The 16530-nt window shown below is 37.4% G+C and overlaps 1 protein-coding gene across 1 annotated transcript in view; it reads right to left on the bottom strand.

Annotated features, from left to right (window-relative positions):
• The window catches only part of ASCC3 (activating signal cointegrator 1 complex subunit 3), a 338210-nt gene that overhangs the window by 294148 nt on the left and 27532 nt on the right, over nt 1-16530 (bottom strand). Inside the window, exon 4 of the mRNA XM_005902613.2 lies at nt 4480-5039. Coding sequence (XP_005902675.2) covers nt 4480-5039 — 560 coding nt within the window. The remainder of the gene's footprint in view (nt 1-4479; nt 5040-16530) is intronic.

The raw sequence follows: 16530 nt of genomic DNA, 5'->3' as shown, positions 1-16530 counted from the left end.
CAAAGGATGCTGGAATCATTTATAATGCAAATGAGTATTTAAAAAAAATAGTCTTTCCTCAAAAGACATTCTAACCAAATAAGTCCTAATTTTTAAGATCAGGTACATATCTGGAACAGGACTGGGTTCAGAAATGAACTTTCATGGGTTAAATAACACCATCTGCATAGTCGATAATGCTAATAGTGAATGTAAAATTAGAAAAGCTATAAAGAATGAACCTCAGCTGCCCAACTGCAAACTATGATAATATCAATATAACTCAAAATTCACTTTTCCTAAGAACTTGTTAAACATAACTTATCAATATTTACATCAATATTAATAACTCTGCAAATAGCATTTAATCCTGAAATAATACCAAGAGATATGTATACTCCATTTCCAATATTTTCAAGTAATTTTCTATTAATTTCTTTTCTATTTTACCAAAGATTTTAAAATCAGAACTCACTGCAAAAACTGAATTCAAGACTTTTAGAATAGTGAGACTTATAAAAGCAAAAGAGAAAAAAAAAGCAGTAAAAATAATAATTCTCTGAATTAAGAACTATCCTCTAAGCATCATTTAATTAACTACTTGAAACATCTATATATAACAAGGCATAGATAAAATTTATATACTGATCTGTAAGGTATCCACTCTAATAAAACTTTGCATACATGGAAATATATAATCCTTATTAATGTGGAAGGCAAGAATCTAACATCCGAGAACCTACACTTTGTGAAACATTATGCTAGGTAGGTACTACGTATATAGTCTCTCACAAATCCTTACAGAGACATTGTGAAACAAAGGTTCACAAGAGTTTAATAACCTGCCCACCGTCAACAATAGGTAAGTGCACAAAGACAGAATTTCCTTCAGAGCCTTTTAAGTAAGTGTCCTTCTCTTCAAAGAATTCAGTGATATACCAGAGAGGAACAGCAGGCTTGTGCTGGTGATTAAAACAAAAGGCCCAGAATACCTACCAGTGTCTTGCTTTGTGACTTTAGGAAACAAACTGGGACACGGGTTTGGGGGGGTTATTTTGTTTGTTATCTTTATACATAGTATACCATCCTTACCTTGCAGAACTATGAAGAAACGGGTTATATCAAGTGAGACAGCTTGGTCTAACTCTATATATAACAGGCATTCAAAACATGGGAGGTTTGCTGTTATTAAAACTACTACTTTCTTGGGGAAAAGTTTCTGTTGAAAGTTCACTGACTATGTGATCCTATTAGGACCAAACCTATTGCTACAATTCTGGTTACAGAAAAGCAGCAGCCAAGAAGATGTCCGTACCAACCAGGGATGAGTCCTGATTAAGAAAATAATCTGAAATGTTTATATCTTATCTTCTTCTGGGTAGTTAAAATGTACTAACTTTAAAAAGTATTTTTACAAGTAAGTAAGTCTCAAAGAGTGTAAAGAATAGAGAGTCTAGCCCAATCAAATTCTTAGGCTTAATCATAGTAACTATGGCCTTAACAAATAAATTACCGGGAGTCAGAGTTTAAACTTAAAGATGCAAAGTAGGAAAGGAAAAGAAGATTGTACTCAGAAACCTAAGTTGGCTGTTTTATTAGTTCAACACTCAAAGAAACACAGAATTACTTTAAATGCAATTCCCCACAGAAATTTTAAAACTCATCTTTAACAAGTTCTCAATATTTCTTCCTTTCTCTTATTTCAGCCAATTCCATATCTGGAATTCTGTTTAAGGAACAGATATTGTTTCTGAAGAAATTGTAAATTAGAGTAAAGGCCAAAGAATCCTAACCATACTTAAACTGCTTGATGTTTCAAAGCATCAAACCTAAGGAAATGTACAGAACTATTTCTTTGCAAAGAAAGCACACACTGGAGTCACAGTTGTCTGAGTTTAAACCCTGGATTCACTATTTATCCTGCAACCTTGGACAAAATTCCCAGCACCTCTATAAAACACGTATCTCCAGTGAGCAATAATCCATGAGGCCACCAAACATTTCCTTCAAGTACCAGCAAAACAGGGGTACCAAAAAATGAGAAAAACTTTTTTTTTTTTAAGAATTTGATGTTTGAAAAAGACATCAATTCAGCCACAACGGTAAAAATAAAATAAAATTTTATTAGACTTTCTTATATTTGCTGTAGCATGCTTTTAATTTTTAAAAAAAGTCTATGGGAGGGGAGAAGAAATGCCTCAGCATTTAACATTTTCAGTGCTTAAGGTCTCTAACAGCTTTTAATCTAATACGTGAAATATTCACTTACATGTTAAACTGTCCATAAAATCCTGGTTGAAAATCATTAAACAAGATCAAGCAGGGTGTATCTACAGGTCTTAGAGTGGCTTACAATATACCTGAACAAAGTGTATAAGGCTTTACCTTATTTGGCCCTTACCTCCCTGCTCATCCTTGTCTCTGACCGTACCCACTCTGCATATCTTGCATCTTCACTGTAGAGACTACAGCCCTCAAAACACACCTTGCTTTTTCTCACACTTAAAATATGTTCCTTACCTTTCTGATCCACTTGAAGAAGTTAAATCTTGTTGTATTTTAAGGTTTGGCTCATGCTTACCCTCCTCTATGAATACTTTTCCTACCATTCTAATTCCCCTATGAAATTTATGACTGACTCTTTTATGCCCCACTTTTCTTTGTATACAGTATCATCATACCTAGGTATCTGGGAGCACTTACTTATTGGCATGCCTCCTCTGATTAAACAACAAATTCCTCAAGAGCAAGGTTGCTGTCCTATGCATCCTTTTATGTTCAGTAAGTAGCACCTAGTGCTACAACATATGATGAATGGATGAAAGCATGAATTCACTCTGACCCTGCAGTTAGGTACATTATGAAAACAATCTTGAGAAGAATATGTTCTTCCAACAACCAGTTTCAGTTATATACTTAAGAATTGTGGTGAAAAACTAAGAAATGCAAACTTCACTCTAGATACTCTAAAATAAAAAGAATAGTTTTATGGCTCACTCAGACAAATTTCCATGAGTTTGATGTTTGTAAGTTTCAGTTTACAATAATCACAGCAAAATTGCTATGTATTCAATTATAACAAGCAAATAGTAAAATTTTCTTTATATCACAATTTTTAAAAGAATGTTACTTTTCACAATGTCAAAGAGAACCACTTATGAATGTGGACCATATCTGATAAATTAAGTGTAAAACATTAAAGGTAAACAAGACTGATCAAAGAATTAACAGCATGTTAACTTACTTTGAAACTACAGTTAATGAGTATAATATCTAACTACCAGGGGTTTAGTCCTCGAATACCTATTTCTCCTATTGCTTAAATTTTTCTCCCCCTTCTGGAAAAAAAAAATACTACCGAGATTTTTTGGCATGCCTCCAATACTTATTTCTCCTATTCCCTAAATTTTTCTCCCACTTCTGGAAAAAAAAATAATACTACCGAGATTTTTTTCTACATTTCTGATACTGTGTGATTTTAAAATTCTTAATTTCAATAACAACAACAACAAAAATAATTGCAGCTACCATGCAGTATTTACAAATGCTACTTATCATTTCACATATGGTATCCTATTTAAGACTTATACCAACTCCATAATCAATGTATTCTTTTTACCCTGAGACAGTTCAACTACAAAACAGGCTCCAGGAGATTCAACTACCTCAAGTCTCACTATCAATAAGTGGGAAAGGAAGGACTTCTGATTTCAAAGCCTCTGCCCTTTCTATTAATACAACAATATGCCACCTCTGTTCATCCTCATCAAATATATTACTCATCCAGTATTAAAACTGGGTTGACATTATTTGACATTTGTATCAGAAAATGAATATAATGCCATGATTGAAAGCAACCGAAACCCTTCAAGATAAACTTTTCATGTGACAGTAAGAGTAATTCACCATTTTTTGAGTAACATCACCAAATGGTGGCATAGAAAGGAATTAAAATAATGTTTCCTTTGTGTGATATAAAAAACTTACAAATACACAATTCTTTATTGAACAAGTAATATAAAATAGTCCAATTATTTCCAGATTAGTTTGTTTTTGCAAGTTTATTCTTTAAATCATAGAAACTAGCCAAAAATATTTTGTAAATCAGTAAGTCATTCAACAGACAGATAAAATTTGTGTTTTGAAACTTATTTTCATCAGATATTACTAGATTAACCATGTAATTTATCATTCAAACCTATATACTTTTTGAAGAAGGGACACTTCTAATTATTACAATGTAACAACAGGTTTAACCAGAACTGTCCCAGTAACCAGGTCATGTGGACACCCTCACTATTCCCCTATTCATCACGCTCACAGTTCTCCTACAACACAGTGGAGAAATATGCATGCCTACCATGTAAAACCATTTGGCTACATATTTGATCACTGCAGCACAATATTAAAGTACTTTCTTTGCTAGACACCCATATTTTAAAAGGCTATTCCATTAAGATAATGCACATTAAGATAAAACTGCAATAACTTCAACTGTACCTCATCCTGAAGTTCATCACCACTTTTAACAGAGGCAAGCATATCATATAAAGTACAGCAAAGATCTTCTATTCTTGTTGCTTCAGCCATTTCGTTTAAAGTTGCATTTAAGTACTTCTCAACTTCACACCACAAAAAAGAGTCGTTTGTTTTTTCCGCAGGCTTGCGGTTCAGGGTGGAATGGTCCTGAAGGTGGTCAGTCAGAAACTTCTTATAATCCAAGCTTATAGTTTTCTGGGATTCACCATTTATTGGCAGTTCATCAAAGTGGTCCAGATCATGCATGTCAAATGAAAATGCTAAATTTTTACCAAATAAAACTCGATCACCATTTTCATCGGTTGTCATCTGGACAAGAGCAGTAAGACTGTCTTTACAAAAATGAGAAGTAATTCGATTAGTAGCATCACAAGCTGCAGTGGCAGATGATGATGGAAAAGGACCAAACATCTGTTTGATAGCCTTTGTCTCCTGGTGACCAACACAGTCCTTCAAGTGAAATGTCTTGAAGAGAAATGCGGCTGCACTTTCAATGGCTTCTTTCCCATTATCTGTTCCAACTATTCAGACAAAAGAAACAGTATTAGCTTAAATGGATCATGGTTCAAGCTTCCATTTTCCAAAAAAAAGCTACTACAAATATTCCTCTGAGCAAATTCAACAGTGAAAATATACTGATATTTAGATACAGTGAGACAGATGAAGATAACCAATTCAGGAACAGGAAAATCCCTTTAAGGCCATTCCCAAATTCCCAAAGAATGGCATTAGGTAAATAACCCATTGTCAGTATTATACGTAAGATAGAAACTACCTATGATAATCCCTTACCTTTTTCTAAAAACAATTTGAGGCATTACGTAAGACATTTTAAAACCAAATTTTGAAACTTGATTTGATGAGCTAGTTAAATAAAAAAGATGCAAAAAAAAAATCTGAATTATAGACTTCTGGAGCTGGAAGGAAGCCAGCTCCCACAAGTTACAAATCCATAACTTTCTTTCCATGTACTGTACATCTGAGATGGCAAGAACAGATTTATAGTTTTCATTCAAAAATATTTATTACTACATAAATCAACTACACTTCAACAAAAAATAGTTTTGAAAATATTTAATACTATCAAGGATGTACATGAAAAGAATCTTTTAAAATAAACTCAGCCATACTACAAAAGTTTTTTTTTAATTCTGCTATTGAGAAGAGGCCAAAAGTAAATTCTTACGAAAGTAAGAGGAAGTTAAAAGGACCAGCCCCTAATTTCTTTAAGGCATTAGTATCTCATATCTAATTCTCAAAAGGAAGAGTCTATAATTATGTCATAGAATTCAAAGAATATTCTTAGAGTAAAAAAGAAATTCTGAGAAGGCCTGAAAAGTCAGTAAGACTTCCTAAAGTAATATTTGTAATGTTAGTAATAATACAATTAACACCATCACCTTCTTGAAACCATAGCTCCAATTACATCATTAATCACAAATCTTGAGCAGCTTATGATAAAGTTCAATGCCTGCATACATGCTAAGTTGCTTCAGTTGTGTAGGACTCTTTGTGGCTCTATGTACTATAGTTCGCCAGACTTCTCTGTTCACCAGATTCTCTAGGCAAGAACACTGGAGTGGGTTGCCATGCCCTCCTCCAGGGGATCTTCCCAACCCAGGGATCCAAACCAGGTCTCTATGTCTCCTGCACTGGCAGGCATGTTCTTTACCACTAGTGCCACCTGGGAAGCCCCATAAAACTCAGTAATTCAACCTAAACTCCTATACTTTATTTTAAAGTCATGCCTAACGCTGATCCATTCTGTTTTACCTGCTTTACTCGCTACTATACATTTCCTACTCTAGCCAACAAGAATTTCTTAACATCCAAAACTCAGGTCCTGTTCTGGTTGTTCAGTCACTAAGTCGTGTCCAACTCTTTCCAATCCCATGGAGTGAAGCATGCTAGGCTTCCCAGTCCTTCACTCTCTCCCAGAATTTGCTCAAACTCATGTCTGTTGAGTCACTGATGCCATCCTACCATCTCATGCTCTGTCATCCCCTTCTCCTCCTGCCTTCCTCCTGCTGGGTAAGCCCAGCGTCAATGAGAAATGATGATGCTGAGTCGGTTCTTTGAATCAGGGGGCTAAAGTACTGGAACTTTAGCTTCAGCATCAGTCCTTCCAATGAATATTTCAGGGTTTATTTCCTTTAGGATTCACTGGTTTGATCTCCTTGCTGTCCAAGGGACTCTCAAGAGTCTTCTCCAGCACTCAACATTCTTTATGATCCAACCCTCACATGTGTACATGACTATTGGAAAAACCATAGCTTTAACGATACGGACCTTTGTCAGCAAAATGATGTCTCTGCTTCTTCGGACAATGACTGAAGCCATGAAATTAAAAGATGCTTGTTCCTTGGAAAAAAATCTATGACAAACCTATACAGTGTATTTAAAAAGCAGAGACATCACTTTACCGACAAAGGTCCATATAGTAAAAAGTATGATTTTTCCAGTAGTCATACACGCATGTGACAGCTGGACCATAAAGAAGGCTGAGCACTAAGGAATTGATTCTTTTAAACTGTGGTGCTGAAGAAGACTCTTGAGAGTCCCTTTGACTGCAAGGAGATCAAACCAGTCAATTCTAAAGGAATTCAACCCTGAATATTCATTGGAAGGACTGATGCTGAAGCTCCAATACTTTGGCCACCTGATGCAAAGAGCGGACATATTGGAAAAGACCGTGCTGCTGGGAAAGACTGAGGGCAGGAGGAAAAGGGGCCAACAGAGGATGAGATGATAGTATGGCATCACTGACTCAATGGACATGAGTTTGAGCAAACTGCAGGAGACAGGACAGGGAAGCCTGGCATACTGCTGTCCATGGGATTGCAGAGTCAGACACCCCTTAGCAACTGAACAACAACTAGGTTTGTCACAGTTCTTCTTCCGAGGAGCAAGCATCTTTTAATTTTGTGGCTGCAGTTACCATCCACAGTGATTTTGGAGCCCAAGAAAATAAAATCTGTCACTGTTTCTACTTTTTCCCCATCTATTTGCCATGAAGTGATGGGACTGAAGGCTATGATAATGAATGTTGAGTTTTAAGCCAGCTTTTGCACTCTCGTCTTCCACCTTCATCAAGAAACTCTTTAGTTACTCTTGGTGTTCTTTTTTTTTTTAAGATTTGAAGTCCTTAAAAAAAATGTTATTATTATTATTAATTTGGCTGTGCTGGGTCTTAGCTGCAGCATATGGGATCTTTAATTGTTGCATTCCAACTCTTAGTTGTGGCGCGTGGGATCTAGTTCACTGACCAGGGATTTTAACCTTGGTAATGGCAGGTCCTGCTCTACTCTATGCCTATTTCCATGCCTTTATTAAACCTTCCCCAAGGCCTGACCTGCCTCTTGAGAAACCTGTATGCAGGTCAGGAAGCAACATGGAACAACAGACTGGTTCCAAAAAGGAAAAGGAGTACGTCAAGGCTATATATTGTCACCGTGCTTATTTAACTTATATGCAGAGTACACCATGAGAAACGCTGGGCTGGAGGAAGCACAAGCTGGAATCAAGGTTGCCGAGAGAAATATCAATAAGCTCAGATATGCAGATGACACCACCCTTATGGCAGAAAGTGAAGAGGAACTAAACAGCCTCTTGATGAAAGTGAAAGAGGAGAGTAAAAAGTTGGCTTAAAGCTCAACATTCAGAAAACTAAGATCATGGCATCCAGTCCCATCACTTCTTGGCAAATAGATAGGGAGACAGTGGAAAACAGTGGCTGACTTTATTTTTCTGGTCTCCAAAATCACTGCAGATGGTGATTGCAGCCATGAAATTTAAAGACACTTACTCCTTGGAAGGAAAGTTATAACCAACCTAGATAGCATATTAAAAAGCAGAGACATTACTTTGTCAACAAAGGTCCGTCTAGCCAAGGCTATGGTTTTTCCAGTGGCCGTGTATGGGTGTGAGAGCTGGACTATAAAGAAAGCTGAGTGCCGAAGAATTGATGCTTTTTGAACTGTGGTGTTGGAGAAGGCTCTTGCGAGTCCCTTGGACTGCAAGGAGATCCAACCAGTCCATTCTGAAGGAGATCAGCCCTGGGATTTCTTTGGAAGGAATGATGCTAAAGCTGAAACTCCAATACTTTGGCCACCTGATGTGAAGAGCTGACTCATTTGAAGAGACCCTGATGCTGGAAAAGATTGAGGACAGGAGGAGAAGGAGATGACAGAGGATGAGATGGCTGGATGGCATCACCGACTCGATGGACATGAGTCTCAGTGAACTCCGGGAGTTGGTGATGGACAGGGAGGCCTGGCGTGCTGCGGTTCATGGGGTCGCAAAGAGTCGGACACGACTGAGCGACTGAACTGAACTGAACAAGGCCTCTAATTTCTCAAATCCTACCCATGTTTCATAGTCCAGCTGAAATGCCTCTCTCAAAGCAAGTAAAATACTGTGTGCATTGTTTTATTCCCTGTTACCTAGCCAAAATAAGTGTCTCAAGAGATTTAAACCGTTGAATTTGGGGGACTTTCCTGATGGTCTGTGGCTAAGGCTCTACTCCCAATGCAGGGGGCCCGAGTTCCATCCCTAGTCAAGGAACTAGATCCCACATGCCACAACTAAGAATTTGCATGTAGCAATTAAAGATCCCACATGATGCAACTAAAACCTAGTGTAGCCAAATAAATAATTAAAAAAAAAAAAAAAGACTACAAATCTTTAAAAAAATAAAATAAAAAGAAGAAGAAGAAACTGCTGAATTATCTGAACCCAGGCCTCAAAGACACCAGACTACTGTTTTTACATTATACCACCTGCTTAGGTAACTTTCTATTGTATCTGATATTTCCACATGTGTGTAGAAGACTAACAATTTATTCAAGTGAAGTTAAGCACACAATATAAGTCCATTATTTAATTCTTCAAGTATAAAGTCTATAAAACCTTCCATGATTATAAAGAATTCATAAAGCACCATCTCCCATATTCTTTTAGTACTTAGGAAAATACATAACAAATATCTTCTAGAGATCAAATAATGCCTTTAATTAATTAAATAGCATTTGTGTACATTTTAGTTATTCTGTCTATATATGAGATTTGGAGAACTTAGGTTTTGGATAAGTTATGGATTGTGATAATTCTATAGATAATTCAATAGAACTGGGACTAAGGAAGTCTGACCATAAATGGAATTCACATTTGCAAACTCATTCTGTACCTAACATTATACATGTGCTCTTTGGTAAAGGTATTATTTTGCATCTTGGATTTTTCTTACACAATTTACTAAGAACTTTTAAATTATCTTAATTCTTCTTAACAAAATTATCTCCATTTTATAGATACTACAAGAGACTTTAGATTAAATTTGGGAGAGATCAAATAGCTATTTAATGAGCAAGATTCAAAGAAGTCTTCTAACTCCTAAATAAACTTTTTCTACTACACTACACTTCTGGAAAGTAGATTTATCTCTTAGTTATTTGGGTTTTTTTTTTTTTTTGGTCACTTTTGTGACCCCATGGACTGTAGCCAGCCAGGCTTCTCTGTCCATGGGATTTTCTAGGCAAGAATACTGGAGTGGACTGCCATTTCCCTGTTGCCTGCATTGGCAGTCAGATTCTTTACCACTGAGTTTACTAGGGAAGCCCAGATTTATCTCTGATTCTCATTTGAAGTCGCTCAGTCGTGTCAGACTCTTTGCTACCCCATTAACTGTAGCCCACCAGGCTCCTCTGTCCATGGGATTTTCCAGGCAAGAATACTGGAGTGGGTTGCCATTTCCTTCTGCAGGGGATCTTCCCAACCCAGGGATCAAATTCAGGTCTCCCACATTGCAGGCAGATGCTTATTCTCATTTAATAAACAAATAATCACCACCCTAGGAAATAAATGATTTATTTATTATTTATTACCAAAAGTGGAATTAACTTTAGTTCAGTTCAGTTCACTCAGTCATGTCCGACTCTTTGCGACCCCATGAACTGCAGCAGGCCAGGCCTCCCTGTCCATCACCAACTCCCGGAGTTCACTCAGACTCACGTCTTAAATGCCTATTATTAGGTCATTGGTTAAATTACATTACAGCCATATATTATATACATTAAACATAACGTGTGCCGCATCTGACTCTTTGCGACATGGAGTAGCTGCCAGGCTTGTCTGTCTATGGGATTTTCCAGGCAAGAATATGGGAGTGTGTTGCCGTGCCCTCCTCCAGGGGATCGAGAGCCTAGCAGCCTTGTCTCTCCAGTCTCATTATCTCCTGTATTGGCAGGCGGTTTCTTTACCACCAGCGTGATCTGAAAAACCCAAACATAATGCAGTGATCCATGTATCTTGCTATAAAATAATCTCCACAATATATTTTAAGTGAGGGGGAAAAAAAGGTTATCAGCTCACTTTTGAAGAAAAAATAAATTGAAGATTCATTAGGAACATCTACAAAGATCTAAAAACAATTTTCTCAAGGTTTCAAATTTTTAATTTGAGCCCTTTTGTACATCTATAAAAAAATTTAAGTAACATACAGATACTTTTAAACTTAGTTCATAATGGTGCTTCACACATATTATTAATAATAGCTTTGCCTAATTACTAATTCTTCTGGATAACCTGCTGTGTGTTGCGCTTTGCAACACTATGGACTGTAGCCCGCCAGGCTCTTTTGTCCATGGGGGTTCTCCAGGCAAGAATACTGGAGTGGGTTTCCATGCCCTTCTCCAGGGGATCTTGCCAACTCAGGGATCGAACCCAGGTCTCCCGTGTTGCAGGCGGATTCTTTACCGTCTGAGTTACCAGGAAAGCCCTACTTTACCGCATCTCTAAGGCAGATTGCGAAGAATGAACACGGTTCTACGCACAAATGCTAAGTCACTTCATGTCCGACTCTGTGCGACCCCATAGACGGCAGCCCACCAGGCTTCCCGGTCCCTGGGATTCTCCAGGCAAGAACACTGGAGTGGGTTGCCATTTCCTTCTCCAATGCATGAAAGTGAAAAGTGAAAGCGAAGTCACTCAGTCGTGTCCGACCCTCAGCGACCCCATGGACTGCAGCCTTCCAGGCTCCTCCATCCATGGGATTTTCCAGGCAAGAGTACAAAGGGGTTTCTCAAAATTGAAACTCTGCACCGTGCTACTCGAGAGTCTGAGAGCTGCAATTTTTGAGAAGTATTTGAAAACAGCATTCTTAGAACTACTGGCTCTCCAAGAAACTGACGATCACATTTTGAAACTAAGGAACTTCTCCACAGCACTAACGCATAATGAAGACGTGGATTAAGCCGTGTTCAGGTGACTGCACATGCGTGTCTTCCAGCCTGGGGCAGAGACGTGCGTCACTGCGCCCGGTCCGCATGTGATGACGTATCACCCACAGGGGGACTGGCTGTCAGAGAACCCCCGATAAGAAGGCAGCTCAGGATTGGAGCAGAGAACTGTGTGCCCAAGGAGGGCAGCAACAAGGGTGCCACCCCAACTTGCTAGTAAAGGCCTTCCCCCCACCCCCCCAGCGATCTTTTAGTGCAAACTATTAAGAGTTAAAAGGTTGAAACTTACAGCTTTTTAAACTGCCTACCTAAATAATTAAAAAGGATGAGTAGGAAATTTTAACTGAAAATGAATAAAAAATATCTATCAACTGTTTACATCGTTGCTAAATATTCAATATAGAAATTGTCAACAAATGAGTTCCCTGACCAGTTAAATCTTTAATGTATGGGAGAAAATATTTTACAAATTTTTTGTTTCACGTTATGGCCAAACTTTAAATGTCCATTTTACCCTTGACACTTGATAAACTGTAAATACCAAAACATTACAACCCTGCATCACAGAGTTAACTTAAGCTCATTTCACTTGTTAAAAATATCAGCAAGGTAGGAAAGAGGCTATAAACATTTTATATTTGAATAGAGATTAGCTAACTGATAATTATGATTAAATTTACTTTATAAATATGGAAAATACTTGTATCAGCAACTTTCCGAGAACATTACATATAAAAAACACAAGTGATTCAACTTAACAAATTTATGATGCAATAGAGGTAAACAACTACCCATATGGATTTTGGGGGAATAAACTGAACAATTTACGTGATGCAAATTTTAAATTGCCAAAGTAATGTAATAATAATGAGTTTCATTATTTTAGAGAAATTGTAACTCTGTGCATGAAAGTACCTCATCAAAATCTTGCGTTAAGTGGGTAAAGTATTCAAGAAATGTTCAATGTGTTAATTTGAATGAAGTGCTTAAATATTATTTCTAGACTGATATAGAAATAACTGCCTTCAGGGTGAGCAAATAATTAAATGAAAGAAAATGAATAGAGAAACATATTTGGTACAAAAAAAGGGAGTAGTAACTAACACAAGAGATTAAAAATAGACCAAAACATGTCCCCATGATTTAAAGTCAACTATTTAATTTTACATATATTCATTACAAAATGTGAATACTCATCTTACATGGCAGACTTTTAAGTCAGCATCCAGTCTCTATATTATCATTTCTACTAAAAATTCTGCATCAAATTACAACCTGACTTCTCAAGTAACCAAATGGCTAACATAAAAGTTTTGATGTTATATAAAAGCTTTTTTATAATAAAACCATATTTTGAACATCACTAAGCAACATTCTGAGCAACTTCACTTTCACTTTTCACTTTCATGCACTGGAGAAGGAAATGGCAACCCACTCCAGTGTTCTTGCCTGGAGACTCCCAGGGACAGGAGAGCCTGGTGGGCTGCTGTCTATGGGGTCGCACAGAGTCGGACACGACTGAAGTGACACAGCAGCAGCAGCAGCAAGCAACATTCAGAAAACTAAGATCATGGCATCTGGTCCCATCACTTGATGGGAAATAGTTGGGGAAACAGTGTCAAGACTTTATTTTGGGGGCTCCAGAGCCTGTTAGGCTGCAATCCATGGGGTCGCTAAGAGTCGGACACGACTGAGCGACTTCCCTTTCAATTTTCACTTTCATGCACTGGAGAAGGAAATGGCAACCCACTCCAGTGTTCTTGCCTGGAGAATCCCAGGGACAGGGGGAGCCTGGTGGGCTGCCGTCTATGGGGTCGCACAGAGTCAGACACGACTGAAGTGACTTAGCATAGCAAAATCACTGCAGATTGTGACTGCAGCCTTTTAATGACATTAAAAGACACTTATTCCTTGGAAGGAAAGTTATAACCAACATAGATAGTATCTTGAAAAGCAGAGATATTACTTTGCCAACAAAGGTCCGTCTAGTCAAGGCTATGGTTTTTCCAGTGGTCATGTATGGATGTGAGAGTTGGACTGTGAAGAAAGCTGAGTGCCGAAGAATTGATGCTTTTGAACTGTGGTGTTGGAGAAGACTCTTGAGAGTCCCTTGGACTGCAAGGAGATCCAACTAGTCCATTCTAAAGGAGATCAGTCCTGGGTGTTCATGGGAAGGACTGATGCTGAAGCTGAAACTCCAGTACTTAGGCCACCTCATGCGAAGAGTTGACTCATTGGAAAAGACTCTGATGCTGGGAGGGATTGGGGGCAGGAGGAGAAGGGGACGCCAGAGGATGAGATGGCTGGATGGCATCACTGACTCGATGGACGTGAGTCTGAGTGAACTCCGGGAGTTGGTGATGGACAGGGAGGCCTGGCATGCTGTGGTTCATGGGGTAGCAAAGAGTCGGACATGACTGAGCGACTGAACTGAAGGAAATAGAAAACTCTATCCTTGAACAAATGTTATAGCTCACTGATAATTAACTGACCTTTTTTTTTTTTTAATTCTAAGGGGGAAAAATGTTTTAAATATACACTTGAGTGCTACATCCATTTATCAGGCACCTAGTAATATTATACCTGGTAATACAATACAGAAAATTAACTGGAAACTTTTAAAAATACCTCTTACAGAGGGCAGTATAAATTGCCTTATACTTAAGGGAGTCGTAATAATTTGTAAATGAAGAATATACTGATAAGCTAAAGCAAATTGTGAAGAGTTGATCCTATTTCCAACTCCTGCCATTGCTACAACAGCCATTTAACTTTCAGCTGTTTTGCCATATCGCCAAGTAATCTGGACTGCCTGTTTATACATTTGTAAAAAGTCATCTATGATTTTCAACAAGTTATTTAGCTTTTTCATGTTGCAATTTCTCTTGTGAAAGAAACATAAATATAACACACCTCTGTCCCTTAGCATTCAAAACACAATCTAACTCTGTCCCAAGTTTCCCTCTCTAAGAATTCCTTCCCGATTTACCCTAGGAAGTTCCTGACCTTTTGGCACATCATTTAACATTTTAACCACTCAGAGCACTATTTGTTTACCAATGGCTACTGGTACATCTAGGTTATAATAAAAGTATTCACTGACAATCATTTGCCAGGCTTTACTTTAGGCACTTTGTAGTACTTCTTCACATAACAACAACTACACATAAGAATTACAACTATCATCACATTATATAAGAGGAAACAGATTCAGGGATATTAATTAGCTCTCTATGGCTCAGTGGATAAAGAATGTGCCTGCCAGTGCAGGAGACAGAGATGCAGGTTTGATCCCTGGGTCAGGAAGATCCCCTGCAAGAAGAAATGGCAACTCACTCCAGTGTTTTCGCCTGGAAAATCCCACGAATGGAGGAGCCTGGCAGGCTATAGTCCACGAGGTCACAAAGAGAAGAACACGACAGAACAACTAAGCAGAACACACACAAACACATATTAGCCACCCACTAGTAAATGACAGAACTGAATTTGTACCACATATATTAACTGATAACTTGAAATTATCTAGGCTAAAAGAAAATATGAAAACTGAAAACAAAACAAAAAGATGGTACAAAAATACAGTTGCAATATCCTAAACAAAATACTAACTTACTAGAACCATCCATATTTCTTAAAATAAACTATAAGCAAGTAGAGTTTATTTCAGGAATGCAGAGATGATTTAATTATCAGAAAACCTAGCAAAATAATCTACTCTCAAAAAATTAACAGAGACTAATGCTAAGATATGACAGCCAGAAGTAGAGCAGACATGGTGAACAAAAGCCAACAAGTACAAAGAAAAGGACAAACCATTAGCAGCCTTAACCCCAACATAACCAAGCTGAATTCTGCAGAGGGAGGGTGTCAGAGGAAAACAAATAAACTTACTTGCTCCCTATCACTTTAGTAGGTTTTCATATTTGAGTTGAATACATTCTTAAAACATATTTATGAATATATAAATGTCATAAAAACAAAAATAGGCATGAGAGTGATAAATACCAATTTTTAATTCTATTTATATCAGTTACCAGAGACTGAGCAAGGTACATAAACAGTTCTGAAGATGTCAGTAAGATTTTATTTTTTTAAAAGAGAAAACTGGAAGGAAAGATAGTCAAGTGTTAAGCTAAATGGTGAATACACAGGTATTTGCTATATACATTTTTAATTTTATCAGTCTGAAACATTTCATGAAAACTGATAATATGAAAAGCACAATTTTTATGTTTTTGAATATAACAAGATATATACAATACAAACACAACTCAAAGAATTATCACAAAATGAACACACCTATATAACTTGGGTAAGTACTTCCAGAAACAGAACATTATGAGCTCCCTAGAAACTTCTCCCATATTAATTCCCAGTCATTACTATCCTGCCTTCTGAAACCTGACATTAGCAATGTCTAGTTTTCAATTTCATATAAACAGAATCATATGATCTGTTCTTCTGTTCGGCTTCTTTAAGTCAACATTACATTCATAAGATGCGTTTACAAAGTTACATGTAGCTGTGGTTTATTATTGTTATAAGGTAATCTATATATCATGATTTATCCATGCCACTACTTAACAGTGAATTAGGCTGTTTCCATCATAAGGTTTTTACAAATAATGTAGCCATGAACACACATGTCTCTGCATGTACAGGCACTTATACTGGATACTTATGTACCTATTACTTTGTATCAAGATTTAAATTTCACTTGTCCAACCACAGAGGAGCCTATCAAACAGTTATTCAAAGCAGTCATACCAATGTAAAC

This window comes from Bos mutus, chromosome 9 (assembly GCF_027580195.1).
Source record: "Bos mutus isolate GX-2022 chromosome 9, NWIPB_WYAK_1.1, whole genome shotgun sequence".
Lineage (NCBI taxonomy): Eukaryota > Metazoa > Chordata > Mammalia > Artiodactyla > Bovidae > Bos > Bos mutus.
Note: the sequence above shows the minus strand (reverse complement) of the source record. Positions and strands in the feature narration are given on the sequence as shown.